The sequence below is a fragment of the Toxorhynchites rutilus genome, chromosome 3 (genome assembly GCF_029784135.1).
Source record: "Toxorhynchites rutilus septentrionalis strain SRP chromosome 3, ASM2978413v1, whole genome shotgun sequence".
NCBI lineage: Eukaryota > Metazoa > Arthropoda > Insecta > Diptera > Culicidae > Toxorhynchites > Toxorhynchites rutilus.
Genome location: NC_073746.1, coordinates 125,433,810 through 125,460,727, shown reverse-complemented (window position 1 = coordinate 125,460,727; position 26,918 = coordinate 125,433,810). Strand labels below are relative to the sequence as shown.

The 26,918-nt window shown below is 37.8% G+C and overlaps 2 protein-coding genes across 6 annotated transcripts in view; one reads left to right on the top strand and one right to left on the bottom strand.

The window, feature by feature from the left end:
* Positions 1-26,918, bottom strand: part of LOC129773218 (dual specificity calcium/calmodulin-dependent 3',5'-cyclic nucleotide phosphodiesterase 1A-like) — a 544,686-nt gene that overhangs the window by 304,855 nt on the left and 212,913 nt on the right. The gene's annotated exons all lie outside the window — the stretch shown is intronic.
* LOC129775297 (alpha-glucosidase-like) lies at positions 1,032-3,038 on the top strand. The gene is made up of 3 exons (XM_055779865.1): positions 1,032-2,235; positions 2,403-2,839; positions 2,900-3,038. The coding sequence occupies exons 1-3, from the start codon at positions 1,063-1,065 to the stop codon at positions 3,036-3,038; spliced, it is 1,749 nt and encodes a 582-aa protein (XP_055635840.1). The 5' UTR covers positions 1,032-1,062.

Genomic DNA, 26,918 nt, shown 5'->3' with positions numbered 1-26,918 from the left:
CTAAAACAATCATGGAATAAGATTCAAGGATGCATGGATCGATTTTGGTCGCGTTGGATCAGAGAGTACTTGCCAGTACTCACAAAACGTACGAAATGGTTTGGTGAGACGAGGAATGCGCAAGTGGATGACCTTGTACTGGTGTTGGATGATACCAGAAAAAACAATTGGAATCGAGGTCGAATATTGGAGGTGATAACCGGAAAAGATGGCACCGTTAGACAAGCAATCGTGCAAACTTCCAGTGGCGTATTTCGGCGACCAGTTTCAAAACTGCCTGTGCTGGAGGTTGCAGGCGTAGATGGAACCACAGCCACCACGGGTTCCACCGGGGGGAGGATGTTGCCACCACCAGGAGATCGGCAACCCTGCCATGCAGGACGACAATAGTTTAGAGATGCCTCGTCATGCTTAGCAATACTTGTCATGCTGATGAAAACAACAGAATATACAAGAGGATAATCGTAATTTATAATATTCGTTAAGATCATTTTGCCATTTGGTTTGATCCTTTTTTCGCACTGAATTTGTAAGTAAATAATAAATTAATGAACTGATGATGAAATAATGCATTCAAATAAAATTACAGCTTGAAGCTGTTTTGTACTGCTGTCAGGAATTAGCGCGATTTATTATTCGAAAGAATAACATTAAAACGACTTCATAAGGGCGTGATTTGTTTCTTTTTTTATTTGACACCCTCACGGAAAGTCACAGTCTTACGTCAAAAAATATTTTGCTCAGAGTTTATCACCTCATTTATGTGTTTGTTGATTCCTAGAGGTTGAAATAAGGTGATCACAATTCATTTGTGTATTCCGATTCACTTATCAGCAATATCTTTGGTGTGAAAATTTATCATAGGCTACCGAAATGATTTTTTTTTCGTCAATGAATCATTATCAAACAAAGGCAACTTCCATCATTCGAATTTGATTTACGGTCCATTATCTTGCCGGGCTAAACATTAATACATGACTTACACAACAAGTGCCACTACTATGAATAATCATGCTATCGCCACCAATGAACAGTAGCAGCTGGACAGTGCAAACGTTAACAATGCGTATTCTGGTGGTTGCCGCGCTTCTCTTTGCTGGGACCTGTGGTTTCGACATTCGTGAACCGAAACCGAAGGAGTGGTATCATCATGCAACTTTCTATCAAATCTACCCCCGGTCCTTCATGGATAGCGATGGGGACGGAATCGGTGACCTGCCGGGGATTACTTCGAAGATGAAATATCTGGCGGACATCGGAGTTGATGCAGCTTGGCTGAGTCCACCGTTCAAGTCCCCGTTGGTGGATTTCGGGTACGACGTTTCCGATTTTTACGATATTCAGCCGGAGTATGGAACACTGGAGGACTTTGACGAGCTGGTGAGGGAAGCGCATCGCAATGGGATCAAACTGATGTTGGATTTTATACCGAACCATTCGAGTGACCAGCACGAGTGGTTCAACAAATCGGCCGCAAGGGATCCAGATTATGTTGATTTCTACGTTTGGCATCCTGGTAAGTTCAATCGAATCACCGGAAAGTACGATCCGCCTAACAATTGGATCAGCGTATTCGGTGGCTCGGCTTGGACGTACCACGTGGGTCGTGAGGAGTATTACCTGCATCAGTTCACCCGAGAGCAACCGGATTTGAACTATCGCAATGTGAAGGTTTTGGAGGAGATGACTACAATGTTGTTGTTCTGGGTTGACCATGGAGTCGATGGCTTCCGACTGGATGCAATAAATCACTTGTTCGAAGATGCGGATCTTCGAGATGAACCACTGTCCGGTTATGGGAAACCGGGAGAATACGATTATCTGGATCACATACACACTAAGGATCTCGACGAAGTTTACGACGTCGTATACCAGTGGCGAGATCTACTGGATGAGTATTCACAAATAAACGGACAAAGATTAATTCTGATGACGGAAGCGTATGCCTCTATTGAGAAGACAATGCTGTACTACGAAAGTGCGGACGGAAAACGTAAAGGAGCCCAAATGCCGTTCAACTTCCAGTTGATATACGATTTCAAAAGTAACCAGAACGCGGTTGGATTGAAACAATCGATAGACTGGTGGATGAATCATATGCCTGCGAGACACACACCCAGCTGGGTTATCGGTTCTCATGACCACTCCCGCGTGGCTTCACGGGTTGGTGAAAACCGGGTGGACCAGGTGATGACGCTGCTGCACACGCTGCCCGGGACCAGTATTACGTATTATGTGAGTGGTTTGAAATTCTTCTGGATATTCTAGATCTCTACAGCCATATTCCAAGATAAAATGGGTTTCATTTTCTCCAAAATAATATTTTGGATTGCGCTCACTTTTTGTATTCTCCAGCGTTAATGTTAAGCTTTTTTTTTTAATTTTGGTTCCCTCCACCACAGGGTGAAGAAATTGGAATGCTGGACTATCCGGAGGCCCGACAGTTCGATGACCGTGATCCTCAGCGAACACCAATGCAGTGGGATAGCTCCACCAGCGCCGGATTCAGCACCAACAGCACTACCTGGCTTAAGGTTCATCCGGATTACGCCACGCGGAACGCCGATCTGCTGCAGGGGGATTCCGAGAGCACATTCCATCACTTCCGTAGCTTGGCAGAGCTGAGGCGACACGAAACCATCATTAGCGGTGACTATTTGCATCGGACCGTGGGTGTGAATGTTTACGCTCTGTTGAGGGAACTTCGGGGTGCGGATTCATTTCTGACCATTCTGAACATGGCGGGTGAGAAGAGCCGGATCGATTTGGGAGACTTTGTGAATCTGCCCCAGGAGATGGTGGTCCAGGTGGCTCAACCGAAGTCGAAGTACACGAAAGGGTAAGCGTCGACGATGAGCTTGATTGTCACATATGTAACTATTTTTTTTATCTATTTAAGGGATGTGGTTGACATCAGTGATGTAGAACTGGAACCATACGACTCATTTGTGCTGAAGTCAGTTTCTGCTGGGACGACGATGCAGCTCTCTGTTGGTATTTTGATTGGAATTCTCTTGAAATATGCTTTGACATGGTGAGAGGAAAATATTCAAAATGAATATTTCAATAACACTGTTTCGTTTGATTGGTTAAATAAATTTTTTTTCACAATCTTGCACTCTAAATAGACCTTATTATCTGAACGCGAATAACGCTATTAATCATAGTAAACACCATTGTCATCGTAATCCTCCAGCATAACATGACAAACTGCAGACGCTCTGGGAGGGCGTTTTTTTCTTTATCAACGCCTAGACCCAAATCAATCACTAGGATTTGTCTCCTCTGTTTATTCGATGCTAAAATTCCTTCAGATTCTGTCAGTGCCTTGTCATTTTCATTCGATAAGGGACACGTCTCCAGCGCCAGGCCAGGAGGCTGATCCGTTCAGCCAACAAGGACCTGATTGTGTTGGCATGTGATATTACTCGTACAGTGCCAAACACAAAAATTGTAAACTGTAACGCTGTTTCCGTTGTGTAAGCGTCTCGATCATTTCTTCCACAATCCAACGCGAAATATTTTAGAGCGCCGCCGTTTTTTTTATTGTTGTATTTGTTACATCCTTTTGAGCCAATCAACTGTTCCTAACTAGGGATAGTCACCATTGAACGTTTCTTGAATTTCAATTTCCTGTTAAAGATATCGCCTGGAAAACGGAGGAAAGCACAATCTTGTGCTTTCCTCTTGTGCCCCGTTGTTGACGAGCATATCTGGCTTGTTAGTAGCTTGACAACACTCTATTCGCGCTCCGGATGGTTTGGAAACACCGGATCAAATCTTCGCTACGCCCTGGTGCAATACATGCACACATACGGGCGCACGTAAAATTGTCGTTATTTTCTACACATCGCAGCTTCCATCTTTCTTCAATCCTCCCGATTGAATTTTCCATTCGAGAAGCGGTCCTTTAAATGGATGGCAATGTTTTCCAGCCAACAGTGGGTGGTGGTGGTGAAAATGGCAATGGGGTCGCCAATGGCAGCCTTAGAATATGGAATGTTATGCAAATGGGAATGATGATACATATTTTGAGCTTTCGTTTTGAGTCGACTGACAAGAGCACGAAGTGCCTGCTATAGTAAAACGTGAACGCAATGAGAAATCTCAAACGATGAGAATCCGATATTAGTCCAATACTGAGTATTGAGTGTTTTTGTCATTTCGAAATAGTTGTTTAGTTACCGGTGATAAGCTGATAAAAGACCAGGAATCCAAATGTTGCACATTGATTCATGGGCACCAAGGGATGAAAACCTCGTGAATATGAGGCGAGCTCTAGGAGTAATTAGCGAAAGTGCGCTTTTTTGGCTTTTAGTTAATAAAAACTCTCTTCCGCCTCTGTGAATTTTCATTTAGTATTTCATTATTTACGTGGCTTTGGACTAGAGGGCGCTATATTTTTTTTTGATAGCTGAGGATTCAAAAAAAAAAAAAAGAAATCAGAAATCTGAAAATCGAAAAGGCTTTTTTCCGTTTTTGAGTTATGATTTTTCAAAGTTCACCGATGGTTCAAAAAATTATTTTTTCCAAGAATTTTTTTTTTTAATTCACAACTTCAAAACTACCGAACCGATTGAGATGATCGACATATCATATTGAGGTTAATGAGTTAATTCTTTGGAAAAATATTAAACTCACAAAAAATTTTTGATTTTGTTTTCGTTATCATTGATTGTATTCATTTTTTATAGTTTATTCGGTTAATGATAGAGGGCGCTATATTTTTTTTATATTTTTCCTTGAAAGCCGAAGTACATTTACATAACAGATCCACAATTCAGAGCAGGTTTTTTTTCTCGTTTTTGAGTTATCAATTCTCAAATTGAACATGTTTTTTGTCTTCGTTCAAAATTCCTATGCAACTAGACTAGATCTATGCGACTAAAATTAAATTTTACCGCATGTGTAGTATTTTGACGTAGGACTACGTCTTTCATTTCTATACCGGGGTGAAAAATCAAAGTTTCAAAAACGAAAGCGTTTGCCGGAGACCGAGATTTTGAGCGTTTATAGCTCCTAAACAACCAAATGAAATGGTATGATAAACACTTCATTCGAAAGATAAAATGTCTACGCGTTATATATTTGTTACTTTTTCATCCAAACTTGTTTCAATAGTCTTAAAATTACTTTCAAAACAGGCTATTGAAATCACGAATCGGTATATAAACGAGCGTCGTTCGGAAATCCACTCAATTATAATTGAACAGCGATTGGAGCATGTTGTCGCTGTGTGTTGAAGCTAACGTCGTTTATCATGAAAGCGCTGATGAACGGTGTCACCAAGAGCCTGATTCAATCACGGACAAAAAGCATACTTAAGCGATACTCTGGTGGTGAGACGCATTCATTCAACATCGTTACTGATCGCATTCAGACAACATCGTTACTGAACGAGTTGAACAAACTGAACGAGCTGGACGAGCTGGACGGCGAGGGATCGAGGGATTCATTACCTGGCCTGACCTGACCTGAAACACATTCAGTTTGTTTGGAACTGTGAGGGAGCATCTAAAAACATCGGAGACATCGGAGCAGCCGCCACACACACACATACACGCGCGGAACTATTTTCGTTTGATTGCCATCCAGCGTCGAGAAGATTTCGGAAAGATGTTATCGTTGCTGAAAAATAATCTGCCAGTTCCCCTGGAATTTGAAAATTACATTCAAGCGGAAGAGTTTATTATGTTTTCTATCCGTATAATACTGCGACCAAATACATTTGGTTCTGTGATTTTTCAATCAAGTGCGATCATCTTAGGACCACGTCTTTCGGCAATTGATTTGAAGCAACAGATATTTTGTCTATTGGAAATGGAATACGAATCATATCACAATACAAGCAATGTATTATGTATTATACAACTTTCATGTGATTGCTTCTTTTGCTGAATATTGTGCCTTCAACGTAATGCTCTCGTTTTCGAAGTTCCCCAAATAAATGAATATTTCATTCATTTAGAATTGATTCAGATGCAACTAAAATCAAATGATCACTAAATCAACGATAATCCTACGCCACCCTTGCGGTTATACCGCAGATATAACCCACTTCCAGTTTTTTTCAAAAAAAAACTAGTTCATTGACTTCAATTAAATATATAAATCATCTGGATCGGTCGAGTAGTTCAAGAGTTTTTGATGTTTGCAAAAATTTAAAAAATGAAAATTTTAATGAAATAATAAAAAACAAATATAATCAATATTAACGAGTTAATTGGCTTCAATTTGATATATCGATCATCTGAATCGGTTCAGTAGCTTAAAAGTAAGGGATATTCGAAAAAAGTAATTTTTGTAAAACATTGGAAAAAAATGATTTTTCGGACTACCTTAGAATAGAAATGGGCACATTAATAAAAAAACAAGTCCAATAATTTGCATTGAGAAACAAAAATACCACTTTTCACGGATACCCGAGAACAATTATATCGGTTTGCCATGGAAGGGCGGATTGAAGATCGGTTGAACGTGATCTCTTTAACACCCCGGGTCCGAGTGTGCCCTAGTTGATTTCTATGCTGAGTCTATTTATCTTTCGATACCTTCAATCAGAGTCTACGTTGAAAAATAATTATCCGTAGGAAAGGACAAGCACTAACTACGGGCGGAGAGTTGCTCGGGCATTTCATGAAAACCGGATGTTCATCGGGGGCAACGAATGAAGCACTTTCACCACAATCACTGACAATTTGAAAAGACGGAACCGACTGGCTGTGGAAAGCATCGTCAATGGTTTGAAAAATGTTCATATTTATTTCCAATCGATTTTGAATTTTGGATAATGGACGTGAATAACGCCGAAAAAGCGAAAGTAGGTTTGAATACTATAAAACGCATAAAATATACCCAATATCAAGTTGTAATGACCATTTTTTTAAATAACTACCGATGATAATTCGTCGCAAAGCTCGGGATTTTCGTTCTGAAATATTTCATATCTTACGGAGTCAAAGGTTCGCATTATATTCACTTTGCTCACAAGTTCCGAGGATTTTTCAAACTAATTGCTTTTTTTTCACTTTCTGATTTTCGACGATTTATACTTTTAATTTAGGAAAATAGTACTTGGCAACGCTGTTCGTGGGGAATCTAGTTCTTTCATTTTAACACGCGCCGGCGAAGAACTCCTAAGATTAATTGCGTACAAAAACAGAAAATCCCAAATTATAAACCTGAATCATTGAATACAATAATCCAAAATATGAAATTTGAATTCAATAACACAATGTCTTTTGACTTAGGATTACGTCTTTCATTGAGGGTGCCAACTCAGAAAACATGAAATGAAGTTAACGTTAATAACTACTTGCATCGCACGGATTTGGACGATTTGCATACTAAAAGAATCGGAAATTTCCTTAAATTTGTATAATATACTAACCAACCCGGTAAACTTGGTTGCGCTTAAAACGTAGTTTTTGTTATCAATTCATTCAAACATTCATGTTTTCTTATTAAGCGAACGTTCATGGGTCCAATCGCAGGACTGTTCATTGATTATTCGTCTAATTGACCCTTTACAATTTTTTTTACTATACTGACTTTTTACAGACAGGGAGGAGGAGTGTCGAACCACCACAGAAACATTTTGTGCCCCCAGAAATGTCCACATACCGAATCTGATTCTGCTTGCTTGGTTAATTCTCGAGTTATGCAGAAAGGGCCTGGTCGGGTATGGAAGTAAAAAGTGCCTCCAAACCAAATCACCCGCTCTATGGAAAATATTGTATAGGGTACTAAATAAGAAATTTTTGATATTTTTTTGAAACCTTCTGAGGTTCAACAAAGGATCCATGTTGAAAAACGTACTTTTCAATTTTTTGCACGCCGTTCTCGATAGCTTCTAGATAAAAATTTGAAAAAAAAATACTGGAAGTGCATCTTATAATGGTGTATCTAGAAATATTATCAAAAAAAAATTCATCAAAAATTTAAGTATGGGGGGTCTCCGTAGCCACATTGGTTGCGCGATCGCTTAGTAAGCGATCGATCGTGAGTTCAAAACTCAGGACCCTCATTGACCATCTTTGTGTTGTTACAGAATAGCTTCGTCCACGCAACAATCATCAGCGATGGAGATCGATCCACGGTCGAAATAAGATCGATTCATCCATACAACTGCTCTGCTCTGCAAGACACATCGGGCTGCTGTTCTATAAATAACTCAACAATGATCAATCAACTGTCTCCGCTGTCCGGTCTAACTGGATAATGGAAGAACAGAAAGAATACTCTTACGCCTAAATGGCTACTGTGTGAATGTACCATATGTAATGGTATAGAAGGAATACTGGCGAATGACAACTACTGTGTAATGTGCTAATTATAGATATGATAACCATGTGACATGTACACGATTAAAATTCGGCTCTGTAACAGCTGAAATGCTAATGAGCCTTAAATAAATAAATGGGATAAAAAAAAAAAATTTAAGTACTAAAAAATTCTTGAAATATTGAAGAAAAAAATTCAGGGGTCTTAGAGATTTACTTCTACTCTAAATTTAATACATTCAAATTTAATTCTGCATCTTTTCTTGATATGTGCGATTTTTTTTTGAGAATTTTAACGCAACACTGTCAAAATTGTCACAAAAAAAAATATATTCCTAAATTTTGATTTTTTCTTAGAGTTTTGAGACCCATTACAGGTTTAGTTTATATTTAAATTTATATATTTATTTGTTTGTGTATTTATTATATGTGTTGATAATGGTGATATTTTTCAGAATATTTCGAGAACTATAAAAATGCAGACGGTGAAAATTAGGAAAACATTTCAAAGAAATTGATTTACTGCAAGTTGCTGTTACTTCTCCTCAGTCTTTTGACAAAGATGCAGAAGCTTCCTGACTTCAAGTGGAAACCCCCTGTCAGTGACTTTTTTGGTCAGTTTGTGGAAAATGATGAAGTATTATGTTTTCTCAAATTTTGTTACATTCGTCCATGTTTAGGTGTTATATGGCTTTTGGTATTCTAAATGTTTATTGTTACACAATTTACACTGCTCGACTATCACAATCGGAAATATTCTATGTTTCGAGTTTTGATTTCACAACTCTATGTTCACAAAATCTAAATCACTAAATTCTAAAATGTATTACATTCTGTCAAATTTATACCGGAAATTTGTGCTTTTCAATAAAATACTTTATATATCCCTTCTGAATCAATATACCATTTCCAACGCAAAATCCTTTTTTTTTATAACTGTATTCAAGAATTACCTTAAAATAGTACGTTCAATAATCGATCATTATGAAACAATCATGAATATAAAAAAAAAGAAGTACGAATATAACAGTACTGTATCTCAAAACTTAATTTAATAATTCCAAAATTTCATATTAAAAATTACATATTACATATTAAAAAATTAAATTTCAAATCAAATATTCAAAAATAAAAAAAAACAAAAATTCTGAAAAAACACATAAACACAAATTGAAAATTATGTTTAATGGATCTATAAATTTAAAAATACAAAATTTCGAGCCACCGAAAAATAGTTAAATTGAAAAAAAAACGTGTTCTTTAAAAAAATTATAATTTGTCATGGTTCACCACAATAGACGTACTTTGCGTATTTTCTCGAACTTTCAAGAATTTTTCAAGCCTTTTGAGTACGGCGTGAAAAAAAGAAAAACTACGTTTTTGACTGCAGCTCTTATAGTGAACCATATACGGATTCAAAAAAATTACTTAACCTTATACAATATTTTCCATAGATGAGATTTGAAGGCACTTTTCACGAACACATGAATACAATACAATTATAGATTTTAGGATAATAGCAAAATATTAGAAAACGAACAAAATAGATTTTTTTAATCATTGGATATTTTAACGCCGCGTAGTTCTCTAAATTTTCAGAAAAAAATCATAAATATCAAAAATCACATACGAACATATTGAAATAGAAATCGAACCAGTAGCAAGTCTCAAAATTCTAAAATCAAAATTTATATTTTCAAATATATTTTATTGTATCGCACAAAACTGTTAAAATTCTGAAAAAAATGTCACATATCTAGAAAAGACGCAGAAACACAGTTAAATACGAATTAAAGTAGTAGTGAATCTCTAAATCATTAAAGAAACTTCAATATTTCAAGATTGTTTTTAGTATTAAAATTTTTGATGCATTTTTTTCTTAATAATATTTCTCAATACACCACAGTAAGATGCACTTTCAGTATTTTTTTTCACATTTTTATCTCGAAGATATCGAGAATAGCGTGAAAAACATTGAAAAGTACTTTTTTACCATAGATTCCATGTTGAACCTCATAGGGGTTCAAAAAGTAGTCAGAATATCTTGTTTTTTTTTGCATCAATTTCCATACAGCGGTTGATTTGGCACTTTTTACTTCCATACCCGGCCAGGCTATTTGCTTAAATTATTTTAATATATTATACATTACAATCCACTGGTGTGTGAAGACTAGAAGCATTCAAATTTTCCCATTCACTTGTTCTGCACAATCGAGTACTCACACCCAAACTGCTTTTTCGTGTGAAATGAGGAAATAAAAGTGTTTGTACGTATGGGAGCAGACATCTCTTTCTCTCAGACTGAACGTCAACTTGGGATTGTACGAAAAAAAGTCCGAAAGATGTCAACGAGGATCGAACTTAAACCGCCTGGAAGGCAAGGTTGTTTTACATGACCACGACATCCACATAGCCACTGGTACTGTTGCATGAATGCGAGATAATATGACACCTCACTATAAAATGAAGTTGGAAAGTGCTTTCCAAGAGTAAAAAGGAGAGCTTAAACGTGAATTAGTAGTATAACTATTGACTATAGATGCCGTATTGATAATCACCTTATGTTTAAAGGATTTAATGACTCTCGGGTCACTCTGTACTTCAGTAGAGCTGTCGCATGTCCAAATACAAATAGAAACAGAAATTACTCTCTCGATAGCCATTCGGCCGTAGCTCTGTGCGCATGGTATCTAAGGAATTTCTCGTGAAATTTAGTTTTTTCAATCTGATATATTGGACAAATCATCCGTTTGGACGACTGTTCCGACATATTCTAGGAGAGGTGAACATATATTTTGTTCAATCTCAGCGATTAATTAGTTTATAGTTTCTGTTTAGTATAGCTGATATACCTCATCACATTCTGCTCTTGAAGAAGATCGTTTTGTGGTTTTGAGCCAGGATAAACATGCCATTTAAACAAAACCAAGCCTCATTATGCGGAACGTTATGTGTTTCTTACTATGTTCTTGTATGCAAGAGAAAATTTAAATTGAGACTCTAGGTGAATAGGCCAAGCTTATTTCATACATGTACCTACTATATCAAATATGATTTGAACAAATTTGGACGAAAAAAATGCATAAATTTAACCCATTTAGCTTGATATGGGCGGGTGACCACTTTGCCCCCACTAGGTGACCACTTTACCTACAAGCAAAAAAAAAAAAGTTCGATTTTTCACCTTTTTTCTTGTAATGAAAAGTGTACTAAGCCGTTTGCTATCTTGGAGAACAATGAGTTGAACTATAATATTCTTCGAGAAACGGGTATTGAATCGGTATGTGGGCTTTGGAAATGGACATATTCCTTAGGGTGACCACTATGCCCCCATTTCCCCTATATCATTTTCGGTCTGGAGCGTTTATGTGCAAAGTATGCGAAAAGCTTTAATGCGTGCTTATTTGCAATGTGTCTTTGTTTCGCCCGCTCATAATGCTCTTATATTGCTATAGTATACAGTGCCGGACGAAACATTGAGAGCACAGCTGAAGCGAAAAAAGAAAGTGACAAAACTTTGAGACAAAATAATCCAATCCAGTGCTTTAATTCATTTATAATAATTTATTTGCATTGTTCGAAGAAATTTATGGCATCTGTAGTTAGAACAATAGTCATTCATTAAAAAAATGCGTTTTGAGCATACTTAACAACTAAACTGATAGGTTTTTAAAAAATATTATACCTGCAAAAAAAATGGTTTTCATAATTATTGATTGTATTTGTTTTTTATAATTTTCATGTACTAGGGACCAAGGACGCTATATTTTTTATATTTTTTCCTTAAATGCTGAGAATATTTTGCATAACATATCCAAAAATCAGAGATGTGTTCTGTTTCGTTCTTGAATTATAATTTTTCAAAGTGCACCGATGGCCTAAAAAAAATCTTTATTTCTCTTTTTTCCAAAAATGACGTTTTCAAAAAAATCACAACATGAAAAAAATCTGTTTTTTCGCAAGTACAATATTTTTTCAAATAATTCTGGCTTCAATTTAATATATCATCCCTCTGAATCGGCCTAGTACAGGTCGGACTCGATTATATACAGACTCGATTATATGTGATTCGATTATATATAATTTTGGACTCGATTATATAAAGTTTGGATTTTTTTTATAGTTCAAGTATGATTTATTTCAAGAAAAAATGTAAACTTTCAACGTTAAGGTGAAATTTAAGTGGCTATCATACGTACAGTGGGGTAAAAATCGTGAATTTCGCTTGAATTTTCAACAGGAATTGTTTATATCGATATTGCAGCGAAATTATGGAAGATTGAAGTTGGGCGTCAAAGAAAAAATTGTAGAGTGGTTTGAGAGCTTTAATTTTAATCATAGGAGAATAAAATTTAATAGGAACTTTTGGAATAAAATTAATAATTACGCATTAAAAATTACTAACTTTAAAATTTTTCACTTCCAAAATGTTATTTAAATACACTAATTTAGATGTTCCACTACTATTTCCTGTACTAAATTTTCTCATATTTCAAATGAAAGCCATAGAATTGGCTTACGCAGCGTTCTTTTTAGTGTAGGGCCAGTTTGAGACAACAGTGTCCGAAACAAAAAAAAAGTACTATAACTCTGTCATTGTTGAAATCAAAAGATATGCGTAGAAGGATTTATCCATCAAATATGATTATCTATCACCTCCTTAGAGATTCTGGGAAAAAATATTTTATTCATTTGAACAAGGTGTTTTCTGACTTTAAGGGGCGATTCAACAATTAAATTTTTCTTTTACTTTCAATAAACGAAAAAGATATGAATACAAAACATATAAAACATTTTTCTTTGACTCGATTATATACAGGAATTGATTATATACAGTGGAAAGAAGTCGGAGACTGTATATAATCGAGTCCGCGCTGTACTTCAAACGATATGAATTTTGGAGAATAGGAAAAAGAAAATGTTACAATTCACGTTGGACAAAAGACCGAAGATTGAAGTTAGGTTCGATGTAGTTTTCTATAACACCTATGCACCTCAATCAATCATATTATCGATCAATTTTGCGACGATCTTCTATCCGCGATTTTATGGACATGCAGCAATAAATACGAGATTTTTCAAGTTTAACCCAAATAAAGCCCAAAATAAGCCCATTTTCTAGAGATTTTAGAAGATCTTCAAATATTGTTTCACAGTAAAGTTCGAGTGATCGAAAACCTCATTTTGATCTGTTCGAATGACACGTGCTTTATTTCACCATTTTAAGACCTACATATACATACTACACCAAACTTCGATTTTATTTCTCCACCATGGGAATGGTTAACAAAAATACAGATAAATGAAAGCCGTTATTCTCAAAATAAAACGGTTTTAAAGGATCCAGTTTTCTTCCTTGTTTTTAATGCACTCTTCCAGTTTTTTTTAAATATTATCGGTAGCTCTGGCTTGAAGCATGAATCTTTTGAATCCAGTAAGTCTAGAAGACGAATAGATTATCTCTGAACACGTTAGCTTTCGTTATTACTCATTACTTATTACTTAGCCTGAAGCCGTTGGCTCCGCTACATCGAGAAAATCATATCTTACTCCTCGTAGGATAGTAGAGAAGAACAAACCATTTTTATCTCGTAAAGCAAAGCAGATAAATTGGCACAAACTTCGTTGAACGAGATTCGATTCGGGCAAAAAAAAAATTGGAGTTTGTGTTCAAGACACGACCGCATTGTTGACGTAGAACTACGCTGTAGTTTAATTCAAGTCGCTTGTTTATAACTGCGGATATTATTTTATAATGCTACCAAAATTTTGGCTACCACTTTGGTCGCCCTGAAATGTTATTTTTTATTGTAGAATCATTTGATGATAATTGTTTGATGATTCATTCTTGTGCTCGCAGAACAACACATGCTCGAGATAAGTGCAGCTGTCATCCTTAGTAGAGGAAGTTTTGATACTGGCAAGCGAATCCAAATCACATAAGGTAAATGATTTTGGTTTGTCCAGTCGAAAATATGATCATGGTTTGTCCACTGTTCTGAATGCTTTAGTTCAATGCGCCTGTGTCAAATTAGCTATTCGAATATTTTAAAACATATAACTAATATTGTCTTCTTCATGATTTACAGTAGTTTTATAGTATATTTCTACGGATTCACATGTTTCAAAGGATTATAAAATCCACATGCTATTAGTCTCAATGCGCCCCTCACTTGAGCTAACTTTTAACCAATCACCAGATGATTATTTGGCACGTATTCAGACCTTTCCTGGATTATAACACTTACAAATGTTGTAAACATCATGCTTGCACACCATTTGTATCAGATTTACATAGCTAAACCATTAAATTAACGCATTTTGATGAAATCAATTCTGATTATGAGTTGTCCAATTCACTAATGTTGTTTTGTCCACATGGTTTCTATGGCAACCGCTTGGCGCGCTGCAATTTGATTATTGTGTCCATTACGCATAGCAGAAATAAAGTTTCTCTGTGTGGAATGTGTTGAGGCGAACACTTTTAAAATGCCCAAGAAAAGGCAACATTCTGAAAAAAGCCTAAATTATGAATTGATCAATATGATGACAGTAAACTCAAGCAATGCTAAATGCAACATCTACTTGAAAATTCGAATTTTTTCATTCAAAAATGGTGATTTCTAAAACCGGACAAACCATGATCATTTTTTGAATAAATCATGATCAGAGCTGGAAAAAACCATGATCATAATTTCTCTTTGAGGAAAATCGTTAAAGAACATGAATATTTGAATAATTTCAACGCCATAAGGTAGAATTAGAAACTAGGGACTTAGGGCTTTTCAATAATCCCAAACTCATCTCAATTATATGAGATTTTCATGAAGGAAAATCGATTTGCATTTACTAATTGCGTGAAAACACCCAAAATTGGACAAACCAAGATCATTTACCCTACAAAATTCCAGAATGACTACGAAGCCTTTATGATGACAGAAAACAAACAATGTTAGCTGCTTGGAAAAAGGCTGAATATTTGCCTCAGCAGAGATTCATTACTAATACACTAGCGTAAATAATTCGCTCCCGCAATCTTCCCTCCACGTTTATATTCATCATTATAAATGGGGTTTCAGCGAAGCGAAGATGCACTATTTTTACGTACGGGCTATGAAACACGCACGTACACACCCAAATATCCATATATCGGTGGCTTGAAGCAACTAAATATACACATACTTATCTCTGTTTTGCGCTCTTCTCAACAGAAGTTGTTTCTGTTAATGTTGCCAGTCTAGATTAGCTTAGCTGTCATCATTTGTGAAGAGAGTTTTCCTACCGTCATGCGAAACCGAATCACTGACAAAATTCCAGAACATTTATTTTCTTGGTGAGCTGACGATAGCCTAGCTTGATGATTCCCCACACAATTGTGTAGCTCAAAACATGACGCTCAAAGCAATGGCGTCAGTTTTATGCAATGATTGCAATGCCAGAGACATCAGCGAGTGAGTATTTTTTTCGCGTCCACAGCTCAGTCCGAAACGAAGACATGTGATGGCGCAATACAAGGAAGAACAAGCGATGTTCATTGTTCCGTATCTAGAACGATACTGAAAATTTTCCTTTCCTTCCTTTCCTTGTTGAAATAAAGAGACTTTAAACTTCTTCAATTCATTCGTCTCTAGCCTTCAAAAAGGCCCTTCGAAAACTCTTTCCTCATAATTTTCTCCATTCCCCATTGCCTTGGGAAAACAAACCATTCGATCCCTCGCTGTCCAGCTCGCCCAGCAACGGTGTTGTCTAGTCGGTGTCCTCACGAAGAATGAAGTTTGCCTCAGCAAGAGGCACTGTTCATACTCTAGTCAAATATTCCCCTTCGTTCTTCTTCTTTTCCTTTGTTCACGGAGACTCTACATCTTACGATTTCCCCTTCGTTGCTCATCGATAAGTTGCTCGTTATAGACAGCTCTGTTCGAGAAAGCACACAAATGGACAGAACAAATATATGAGGAAATGGGAATGCTTCCAATTTTCATCAATTTAAACCATATACAGACTATGGGACTATAATGTATAGCATATCAAACAAATCTTAGGGAGTTTCCGATTCGTTTGGTATGTAAATCGCCAGAATCCATTTACGGCAAAAATGGTTATTAACTTTAACTTTATTTCATAAAAACCTGACCTGTGTTCTGATTTGGCACCCTTAATGAAAGTCGTAGTTCTACGTCAAAAAGAGCGTGCTAGCATTCATTCATAGACAGCCCACACACGCTAATCAAAACGACTTGCTTATTGTCTTAACGAATGCCCCGAGACCCACATAAAGTCATTCTAGGCGACAGCCATGATTGATGCTGTACACACGAACCATTTGCCACATTTCACGATAGCTCTTATTGGGAATGTTGGCTCTTCTCTACCACAGCGCCAGTAAATCGAACGGAGTGAAGTGATTGCCGTCCGTGTGCGTTCAAATTCTCGGATTCGGAGCGTCTGCGATGGATCCCCTAGGAATGCCCATAAACGGCCAAACGGTGCCAAACCGAGAAAAGTTCAGAAGATTTATAACCACAACAATGACGACGATATCGACGGGGAAAAGTTCGGCCGGAATAAAACTATACCTCATTATTTGTTTCTTTTCATTCTTCGCTATGATAAATGGCAGCGAAAACAACCAAACTGTCGAGCAAAATCGATGATTTGCTATACGCATAACACGCCCAAGAAAAAAATAGACAGAAACGGGGGACCGTGCCGGAAATTCCGGATGTGAAGATGTAAAGATGCAAAGTTGTCTTCTCCAGTCAAAAAGCGAAATCGTTTTTATCGCATCAGTTGATAAAATGGGCCGAAATAATGTAAACAGTTAGTTAGACAAATATAGATTTTGATGAATTCCTCGAATTGTACATTAAAGAAATGATTTCACAGGAAACGAAATCACTTCAAGCTGTTTTGAGGCTGAGACGAAGACGCCGTCAGTTCCTAATCACTCAATGAAATCAGATAATTGGATATGGGAAATGTAGCGCCCACTCTGTTTACTTTTTTCCCTTCCTTCCCACTCGAATCTCGAATTGCTAGTATCATTTTCTAAGATGTCGCCTGGAGACGATTTTTTAATTATATGTACAACAAAACCTGTCCCCTCACGTCACATCCATTGGGCTCAAGGACTCGTTATCAACACGATTAGGGAAATTTCACAGATCATCAAAATCGTGCGCTTCCCATCATCCATTAGAGAGGCTAGCGTAAATCTCCGATATAACCTTGTCCTGTCGACATCACCATGACCGTCGTCAAGCGGAGGGAGGAGGAAAAAAAAAATCTCCGAAGCATCTTCTCTTTTTCTTGCGCTGTCCCGAGGGGCTCACTTTCATGTTACTCGTATAAAACGACGGAAAAGTGTCCATAAAATGATGGCAATTTATTATGAACTGAGGCTGACTTTTTTCTGGTCGACCATTGATCTGGAAACTGCCGAACACGGGAGAAATAAGGTAAAAACGAAAGGCGGTTTGATATCTTGTGATCATTGTTGGGGGTTTTGCTATTTCTTTTTTGGACTATAGTCGCTACAGCTACTGCTGAGGTGAGTTATACCTGTACTGTGAGTGGTCGTGGGAATGTTTTGTGGTGATTTTTTGTTCAGTAAATGTGTCTATTCAAAAACGTACATAAATCACTTAATCGAGATTTATCTTCTTTAGAATAAAAAGTAAAGAGCCCATCGTAAATATACTAAAAAAAAGGAAAATTATCATTACTATCAGCGAAAAAAACTGAGACAGTATATTTTCACAAACTTCGCACCAGCAATTCATTCACCATAGACAGAAACGGCTGGTAATCAGTTGGTGCCAGGTCCAGTTGATATGCAAGAACCACCTAACCATGCGTCCAGAGCTTTTGGCGAGTCATTGTGGGTGACCTAGCGTTATTTTGATGGAATACAAACCTTGTGTTATTGGCCATAATTGACCGCAAAAAATCAATATTTCATTTTTTATTATGTTTTACAGTGTGATAAACCACAAAACACTCCCAAATATACATTGCCTGGCCCGTCAGATTATCACCGATTTGCTTCAATTCCAAACTCTGGGCCGTCCTGATTCAGCCCAATTCCAGCTGAACCTGATCAAACCACATCACCCGCTGTGCTCCTCTTCTTCTTCTCCCCATCGGATTCGATGCGAATACCATTTTTGCGGGGCTGCTGTCTGGCAATCGTGCAACATCCCTCGTCCATCACACTCATCCAGCCTTGGCGACTTTCTGGATGCTGGGTTTGCAGTAGAGTAGCGCCAGTTCGTGGATCATCCTCCTTTCCCATACTTCGTTTTTCTATTCACCGTCGTATATTGTTCTGAACTTGGCGTTCGAAATCACCAAATGCTTGTGAGTCTTCTTCGAGCATCGCTTCATAACACTATCATAATACACTCTATCCAACTTCTATAAGACCACCCTGATTATATTTCGTTGCAACACAAGAAGTTAGAATAAAGTACATTTAACATCAATTTCGTTGAAAAAAAGACGGGTGGGTAATATCATGGACATAACCGGATAGACGTGGGACCTTCTCACTCCCTTCCTCAACTTTTCATTCGGCGGAAATATCTCGATGCTAATGATGATAGCCGCCGTCGGCAACCAGTTGCTAGCGGACTGTGGAATTGTTATTGATACTAAAAATTTGAACCACAGAACGGACAATGTATACATCTATTTCTCTCAATGCAACTTATTATATTTCTATTTCCCAGGCACATTGATTTTGAAGCCCTTGTTAGGGAAACACAGCTCGGTGGAAACAAAAATACCCCCTACTTGCATGTATATTTGCGAAGCGGATTCCCACAGGTACATTGAGTTTGAAATCTGCGTTGGGGAAACCGTAAATCGGCCCAATCAAAACTTGGCAGTTAGGGCGTTTAGATAACGCTTGACATTTTGCAGTTATTCAACTGTTTATCTCTTGGAAAATAACATTTTATCTATTGTGATAGACTCCGGTTAGACGTAGTCCCACGTTAAATTGTTTGTTTCTTTATTGTGATTAAATATGATAATTTCAGCTGTCAAGTTTCCATTTCAAAATTATCAATCCATATGTATTATCAATGAAAAATCCAAAACTCTTGCCTGATTTACATGTCAATAATTGGCAACCTTGCCATTTCGGGCCAATAACCTGGATAATTCGTGCTGGCATACTATTTACCATTTTTTTCTGAACGGATTTCTCGATATTTTTCCATTTTTCCAAAATTGCGACCTTGAGCTCTTCAATCGTGGAGTACCGCTTTCCTTGAGTGAAGATTCTGCGTACAAGGATTCCCCTAAGATTTTCAATAGGATTCAAGTCTTCGATTTACGTGGAGCTCTCTTCTTTTTATCGTATCCATGAGGATTCGTCAAATAATTGAGAACTACTTGGTGGGATCGTCCAATCTGACGAGCAATTTCTCTAATTCCAACATTTTCTTGATGAAATGTGTCGATTTGTCTTTTTTCTATATCCGTGAGCACCTTTCCTTTCGGCATTTTCCAGATTTTTTAATCAAACTAACTAAAAACAACAGAAAACGTAACTGGTCTTATAGAAACTTGACACTTGAAAGATACAAAAAACATTTGTTTACGCTTGCACACACATATGAAAATCATGCAGTGTATCATACACTACGTGAGTTACCAATACAAAAACACTAGAATATAAATTGAAGTGTTATTTGTTTACAATTACCCAAAGCAGCAAGATCATCACCTGGTCTTATAGAAGTTGGACAAAGTGTATACTACTAGTAGAATTCAGTTACAGTCAGCCCCTCCTGATAGCATGTATTCAGTTGATCTAATCAGTCTAATCAGTCCTGCTTCGTTTTTCAGTCGGGCATACCAGTCTGCTACCGTCGCACATGTTCTTCCGATAAGGTCCACGTCATCGGCGAAACAGATAAACTGACTAGACTTGTTGAAAATCATGCCCCACATGTAGAGACCTGCTTTCCGCATAACACCTTTCAGCACCACGTTGAAGAGCAAACAGGAGAGTCCATGGCCTTGTCGAAGTCAACTGTGAGTCAAAAACGGTTCCGACAGATCGCCGGAGTCAGGTATGTGGATCATCCTTGCCTAAATCAGCTTTTCAGCTTTGGCAGCCTTCGAAGAAAGCTGTGTGCATCCATGATTCTCCATAGCTGTCATCGGTCGATTGTATACCTTATGCACGCGGCACTTTTGGAGGATCGCTGCAGTGTAAAAATCTGGTCTGTCGTCGAGAAACCGGGCATGAATCCGGCTTGATAACATCCCACAAATCTACTTACTGATTCACAATGATTCAATTAACTCGGTGCATGGCTAGCACGTTTCCGCGTTTCGGAAGCGACGAAAATTACAACATTACATGACTCATCGAAAACTAGATTGATTGACTGAATACTTATCTCGCAGCCGAGCGAGAATTTCGATCTCTGGTTTGTGGAGACCATATACCATACACGACTCCCATTGATCATGCGTCTCCGGCTGGTATCATTTTCACACGTTACCATCGAGCCATGGTAGACAAATTGGTCCACTACTATGAACTCATCGCCGTTAATCACCACACTAGTACCTAATCAGGTCTGTCGTACTCGCATCCGGACGCCAGCATATATTTGGTTTTAGACGCATTGATTCTCAGTCCAACTCTGCTTCGGGCAATGTCTTTAATGTCTACGTCATCATCGAAGCAGATGAATTGACTGGGTCTATCGAAAATCCTACCACGCAAGTTAAACGCCGTTCGTCTCAAAACACCTTCTAGCGCAGTTTTGAATAGGACGGAAGCGAGACCGATATTCGCACAAAGAGAGTCAGATAATCTACCCGATTTTCGCACAAAAGACTGTATTCCATCATCCGATGCACACTAAAGATGCCCATAAACAAGGAAGCAGATCGCTCGCGTTCGTTCGCCATGATGCTTCCTTCATTATTCCTGCACATTTCGGCCCGCGGCACGAACACTTTGTACGAGGTGTTTAGTTCCTTGAAAGACTTCCGAGGTTCTCGAGAATGAGAAAGCTACTTCATCTCCCCACACTAAGATTTCAGGCGGTGCTTTTCTCCTGAAAGAGATTTCTTTGAAGGGCCTTCGTTTCAGTCGATATCGATACACGTAGTGTTGCCAACAATATTTCAGATTCCCGCGAAAATTGGTAGTTTTGTTCTTTATTGCAAAATATTGGACCCGTATTTTTTTTTTTTTTTTAGGGTGCCGATTTCTATTTTAGGGTGCTCTGAAAATCATTTTTTTCAAAAATGACTTTCTATAAAAAATTCATAACTTTTGAACTTCTAAGCCAATTCGAATGATCGATATATTAAATTTAAAGCTAATTAACTAATATTTTTTGGAAAAATAATTCGCTTCCAAGAAGTTTGTTTTTTTTTGTAATTATTGCTGAGGATTTATTCGCACAAAATATCCAAAAATCACAGAAACGTTTTTTTTCGTTTTTCAGTTATATTTTTTCAAAGTTAACCGACGGTCCGAGAAATCAATTTTTCACCATTTTTTTCCAAAGCTTTTTTTTTTATTTCAACTTTTGAACAACATCGAATTGAAGGCAATGAAAATATAACATTCTTTCAAAAAATATAACACTTGCGAAGAAATTGGTTTTGTTTTTGTGATTATTGATAGCATTGGTTTTTTTATAATTTACTCGGTTAAAGGTAAGGGTGCTATATTTTTTTCTTGAAAGCTGAGGATTTTTTGCAAAATATATCCAAAAATCAGAGAGGCGTTTTTTTTTGTTTTTGATTTATTATTTTTCAAAGTTAACATGTTTCCATTCTTCGTTCACTATTCCTATGCGACAAGACTAGGTCTATAATAAAAGAATCCATTTTTTACATAAGTGATTTTTTTTTAGAAAAGAGACCAGCTGATTGGCTTCAAATTAATATGTCGATCATCTGAATCGGTCCAATAGTTCAAAAGTGATGAATATTAAAAAAAAGAAGTAATTTCTGGATGAAAAGGAAAGCCTTATTTTCCGGACCATCGGTTGACTTTGAAAAATCTTAACTCAAAAACGAAAAAAGCCTCTCTAATTTCAACGTAAAAACATAAAAATAAATGGTATCCTCTAGTCCAAAGCCCTCAATAAAAAAAAAAACCATTACAATCAATAATTACAAAACCAAAATCCAAGTGTAATATGTTTACCAAAGAAGACTAGCTAATTGGCTTCAGTTTGATATGCTGATCATCTGAATCGGTCCAGTAGTTCAAAAGTTATGTATTCTTAAAAAAAATCATTTAAAAAAAGGGAAAAAAATGATTTTTCGGACCACCCTTAAATTGCACCTCAATAAAAAATGAAAAATACGGGCCTTATATTTTGCGATAAAGAACAAAACTACCAATTTTCGAGGAAATCTGAGACCCACTATATCGGTTCGGCATGGGATGGCAGCATAAGAAGATCTTTGATTTATTTAAAATATTTTTTTACCCATTCCAATGCTTTAAAAATATCTACTTCGAAGTTTCGTGTAGTATTTATATGTAGTTAATAACATTATGAAATAGACCAATAATTAATCATATCATTTGAGTAGATCAAGATGACTCCTACCATCACTCGAACATTACTGTGAAACAATATTTGAGGATCTTTTTTTCTAGAATCGCTAGAGTCTAGACCAGGAATTATCAAAGTGGTCGTACCGGTTTCCCAGGGGTCGGCATAAACGAGAACTGATTTTTTGAGGGTTGACGAGGTTTAATAATCGACCCTACTAATGAACATAAGTTTTTATTTGAAACCTTCAAGATACTATATAAGTTGTCTTACGTGAACCAATATGTTAAAAGAATGACTGATATTTTAGCAGAAAGTATTATTGCTGTACTTTTTAAAAACTCAAAAAGTCGATAAGCGTGCACAAGTTCGTAAAAGATGATGGCCAGAAAAAAAAAACCTGAACAAGTTCGGATATTTTGACTTGCTCTACACATACATATACGCGATTAAACACGAAGGAAGTCATGATCAAATTCAAGTCTAAACATGCTCCTGACATTTTACTGTATAACAAGCTTGTACTTAGATTGTAAGTTCATTTGCGTTCTGAAATTCGTTGGATAATACACTCATCTACTAATTTAATTCAGAAGATTACATTATATTAGTAGAATGTTTCCAGGTTCGTTCATCACAATGATTTTTTTTTATTTTAACTTGCAATTTTAATGTATCTCACTTAACCAACCGCAAAGTATTAAAATTAGTTAGTATTTTGTAAGAATTAAAAAAAACTAGCGATAGAATGTTTAAAAATATGGTTATAGGGGTCGGAGGTATCACTCCATTCTGGAAAAGAGGTTTCTTTCCCAAAATAGTTTGTTACGCATCACTTCACGCACACGGTTCGGCATGGATTCCACCAGCTTCTGGCACGTGGTGACCGGAATGGGGTACCAACCAGCTTGGATCCTATCCCACAGTTGCTGCTTATTCTTCGATTTCTCCGTGTACACCAACCCTTTCACGATCTCCCATAGGTTCTCTAAAGGGTTCAGATCTGGTGACTGCGCTGGTCACTCCATGACGTCGACTTTGTTATCCTGGAACCACTTTTTGACGGTCTTGGCGGCGTGTTTTGGATCGTTATCCTGCATGAATTGCCATTTCAGGGTATGGCAGCATAACATCCCTTAAGATTTGGGCGTAGGGATACTGATCCATGATCTTATCCTCACAGTACGGGGGGCAAATCCGTACCAGAAGAAGCAACCCCACAGCATAATGTTCCCTCCTCCATTCTTGAATGTCTTCCTATCCAGCCTATTGGGCGATGGACCCAAGTTTATCCATCCGAGCCGATGAGGTTTACCTTCGTCTCATCCGACCATCTTATATTTCCCCACTGCTTTTCCTTCTCCGGACCAATCCAATCGAAGTGGTCTTTCGCGAACTTCAGCCGCGCCTTCAGGTGCTTCGCCGTCAACATGGGGACCTTCCGGAAGCCTTTTCCGCCTAGCCACTGCTCCTCCAGCCGCCACTGAACAGTCCGGGAACTCACGGACAAGTTCAGATCGTCCCGGATCTTTTTCGAGGCCTTTAAGGAATCTTTCTTGGAGGCTCGCTTTATCGCAGAGTCATCCTTCGCGGTCGTTTTCTTTGGGTGTCTAGCCGTTTCGGATTTTTTGCGGTCGGGGAGGGCTTTAAACACGAAGGTTTTGGATCGTCCGAAATACTCTGCGATTTCGCGGTGGCTGCTACCTGATTTGGACATTTTGCGGATGACCATCCACTGTGTTTCCGTGCAATTATGCGCGCGACCCATTTTTCGTTGACTGCAACTGGAATTCGAGAATTAAAACCTTGCATACATCCTGAAAAAACACAAAATACTACTGAGAAACAGTCAATTTTTTTCTCAAAATCGGTCGAAACAACACTCGAAACTCGAAGAATTGGCTAGAAATATTGTGGCGCGGGAAAAAACATCATGTGTACAGATGCCTCACATTTCTATTAGAAATTTATTCTCTCGTTTTCGTTTTACGAAATTAATTCTGAGGACCAATCATCGAACAATTGAAAAATGTCAAGCATCATCTGTGCGAAAAATCCCGGTCGAGCACAAACAACCTGTGCTCTCCTTTAGGTGCTGGGTTGCCATGCGAAAGACTATTACTTGAAATTATTAACGATATCGAATGGGTGTTTTGTTGATTTCATATAACTGCCACTGCAAAGCTTGCTGTTCAAATTAGTCTTCCGTAAATCGCTCAATCGAAATGCCTTATACATGCGAATGAACATAAGCGTACCAATTAATGCAAAAAATGAAGAAAAAAGTTACTTTGTGACACTAGTAGGGTATTTTTTTTGTGGGGATCAACATTTTGCAAAAAGTCCCGCTCGAAAATTCAAGATGGTCATTTTCATTGGCACGCTAAAGGGCGAACACGAAATTTTTGCGACACATTCAACAGGGCATAACTTTTTTACCATTGGGTAAAAATCAACCAAATTTTGCACACTTTCTCATTGATGTGTATTGTCTACATGCTGTCAAACTCGAAGTCGTGTTTTTCGATTCAACGAAAATGGAGGTGAACCAACGCGAGTCGAGAGAACAAATTTTTTTCCAAACACCTGGAATTTCCTGACCTGTCGCATCGGCAGTTGGGAAAAATGTTGAACATTCACCATTCAACGGTCTCCAGAGTGTTGAAGCGGTTCCAGGAGCGGTTGACGTTGGACCACGGCAAAGGAGCTGGAAGAAAACCGGGACCGGAGAACAAAAAGACGGAGGGAAAGGTGAAGCGGATGATTAAAGCAAATCCCAACGTCTCAAGCCGTGATTTGGCTAAAAAGATCGGCATGTCGCAGAGCTACATCCAGAATGCAAAGAAGAGAGCTGGACTACATACATACAAGGTACAGAACTTCCCAAACCGCGATGAGCGGCAATAATCGACGACTAAAACTCGGGCACGGAAGCTCTACGAGAAAATGCTGACAAAATATGGCTGCTGTGTGATGGACGACGAAACGTATATAAAAGCCGATTTTAAGCAAATTCCGGGGTTGGAGTTTCTCACCGACAAGAGCAAGTTCGATGTGGACTACAAATATAAGAAAAAGAAAATGTCGAAGTTCGCCTCCAAATATCTCGTTTGGCAGGCCATCTGCTCTTGCGGACTGAGGAGTGAGCCTTTCGTGACAAAGGGCACAGTAAATGGCGAGATCTACAAATCTGAGTGCCTCGAGAAGCGCCTTTTGCCGTTCTTGCAGCAGCACGACGAAGCTCCGCTATTTTGGCCATATTTGGCATCATGCCACTATTCTATATGCAAAATACACATATACAAAATATACATATACAAAAAATAAGTCATTTGCTTCGCCAACTCGCAAGCAGATCGGTCGAACCTATAATTGATCCGATACAGGTGTTTTTTTTACATCCGTTTCTAGTGTGTATTTTTTCATCTGGTGCGCTGCGAGCGAGTAAAGCTCATAAAAAGTGGTGCGCTATCGAGACAATCCGGCAGCAAGTCACACCATCACACACGCTACACAGCAGCGGGGCAAGTAGAAGTTTATTTTCCTCTTACCTCTTCCATCATTCTGTATAGCTTCTGTGCTCGATTTATACCATTGTTTATCTTTGTGTTTATCATATCGGCAAGCGTTGGCATTAGGGGTGTTCATTTCTTACATCACCGTTGAACATTTATTGGAACTTTTTTCATTTTCAAATTACACATAATAACAAAAATTGAAATAAATAAAATTTTCAACAATAACTAATATAGAAATATAATTTCTTTTACTAATTTATATTTTCCAAATTATTATATTCTGTTCATATCGAACAGTTGTCTACTTCTTCGTTTTTATTAATATGGCAGAGGGCGGGGAGGATCCCCCACCCACGCCAAAGAATATCTCAGATAATGAACCTCCTCCTGAAGAGCAGGAGGATGAAACAGAAGATGAGGAGGAAAATTCTGTGTACGAAATAGAAAGCTCTGAAGATGAGGAAACAGACGAGAAGCAGGATTTTCGTCTAAAAGAATACCCTGATGGCGCCAAAGGCACATTTATCGTATACTTTAGACGAAAATCCAAACCTCTTAACGTCATTCGC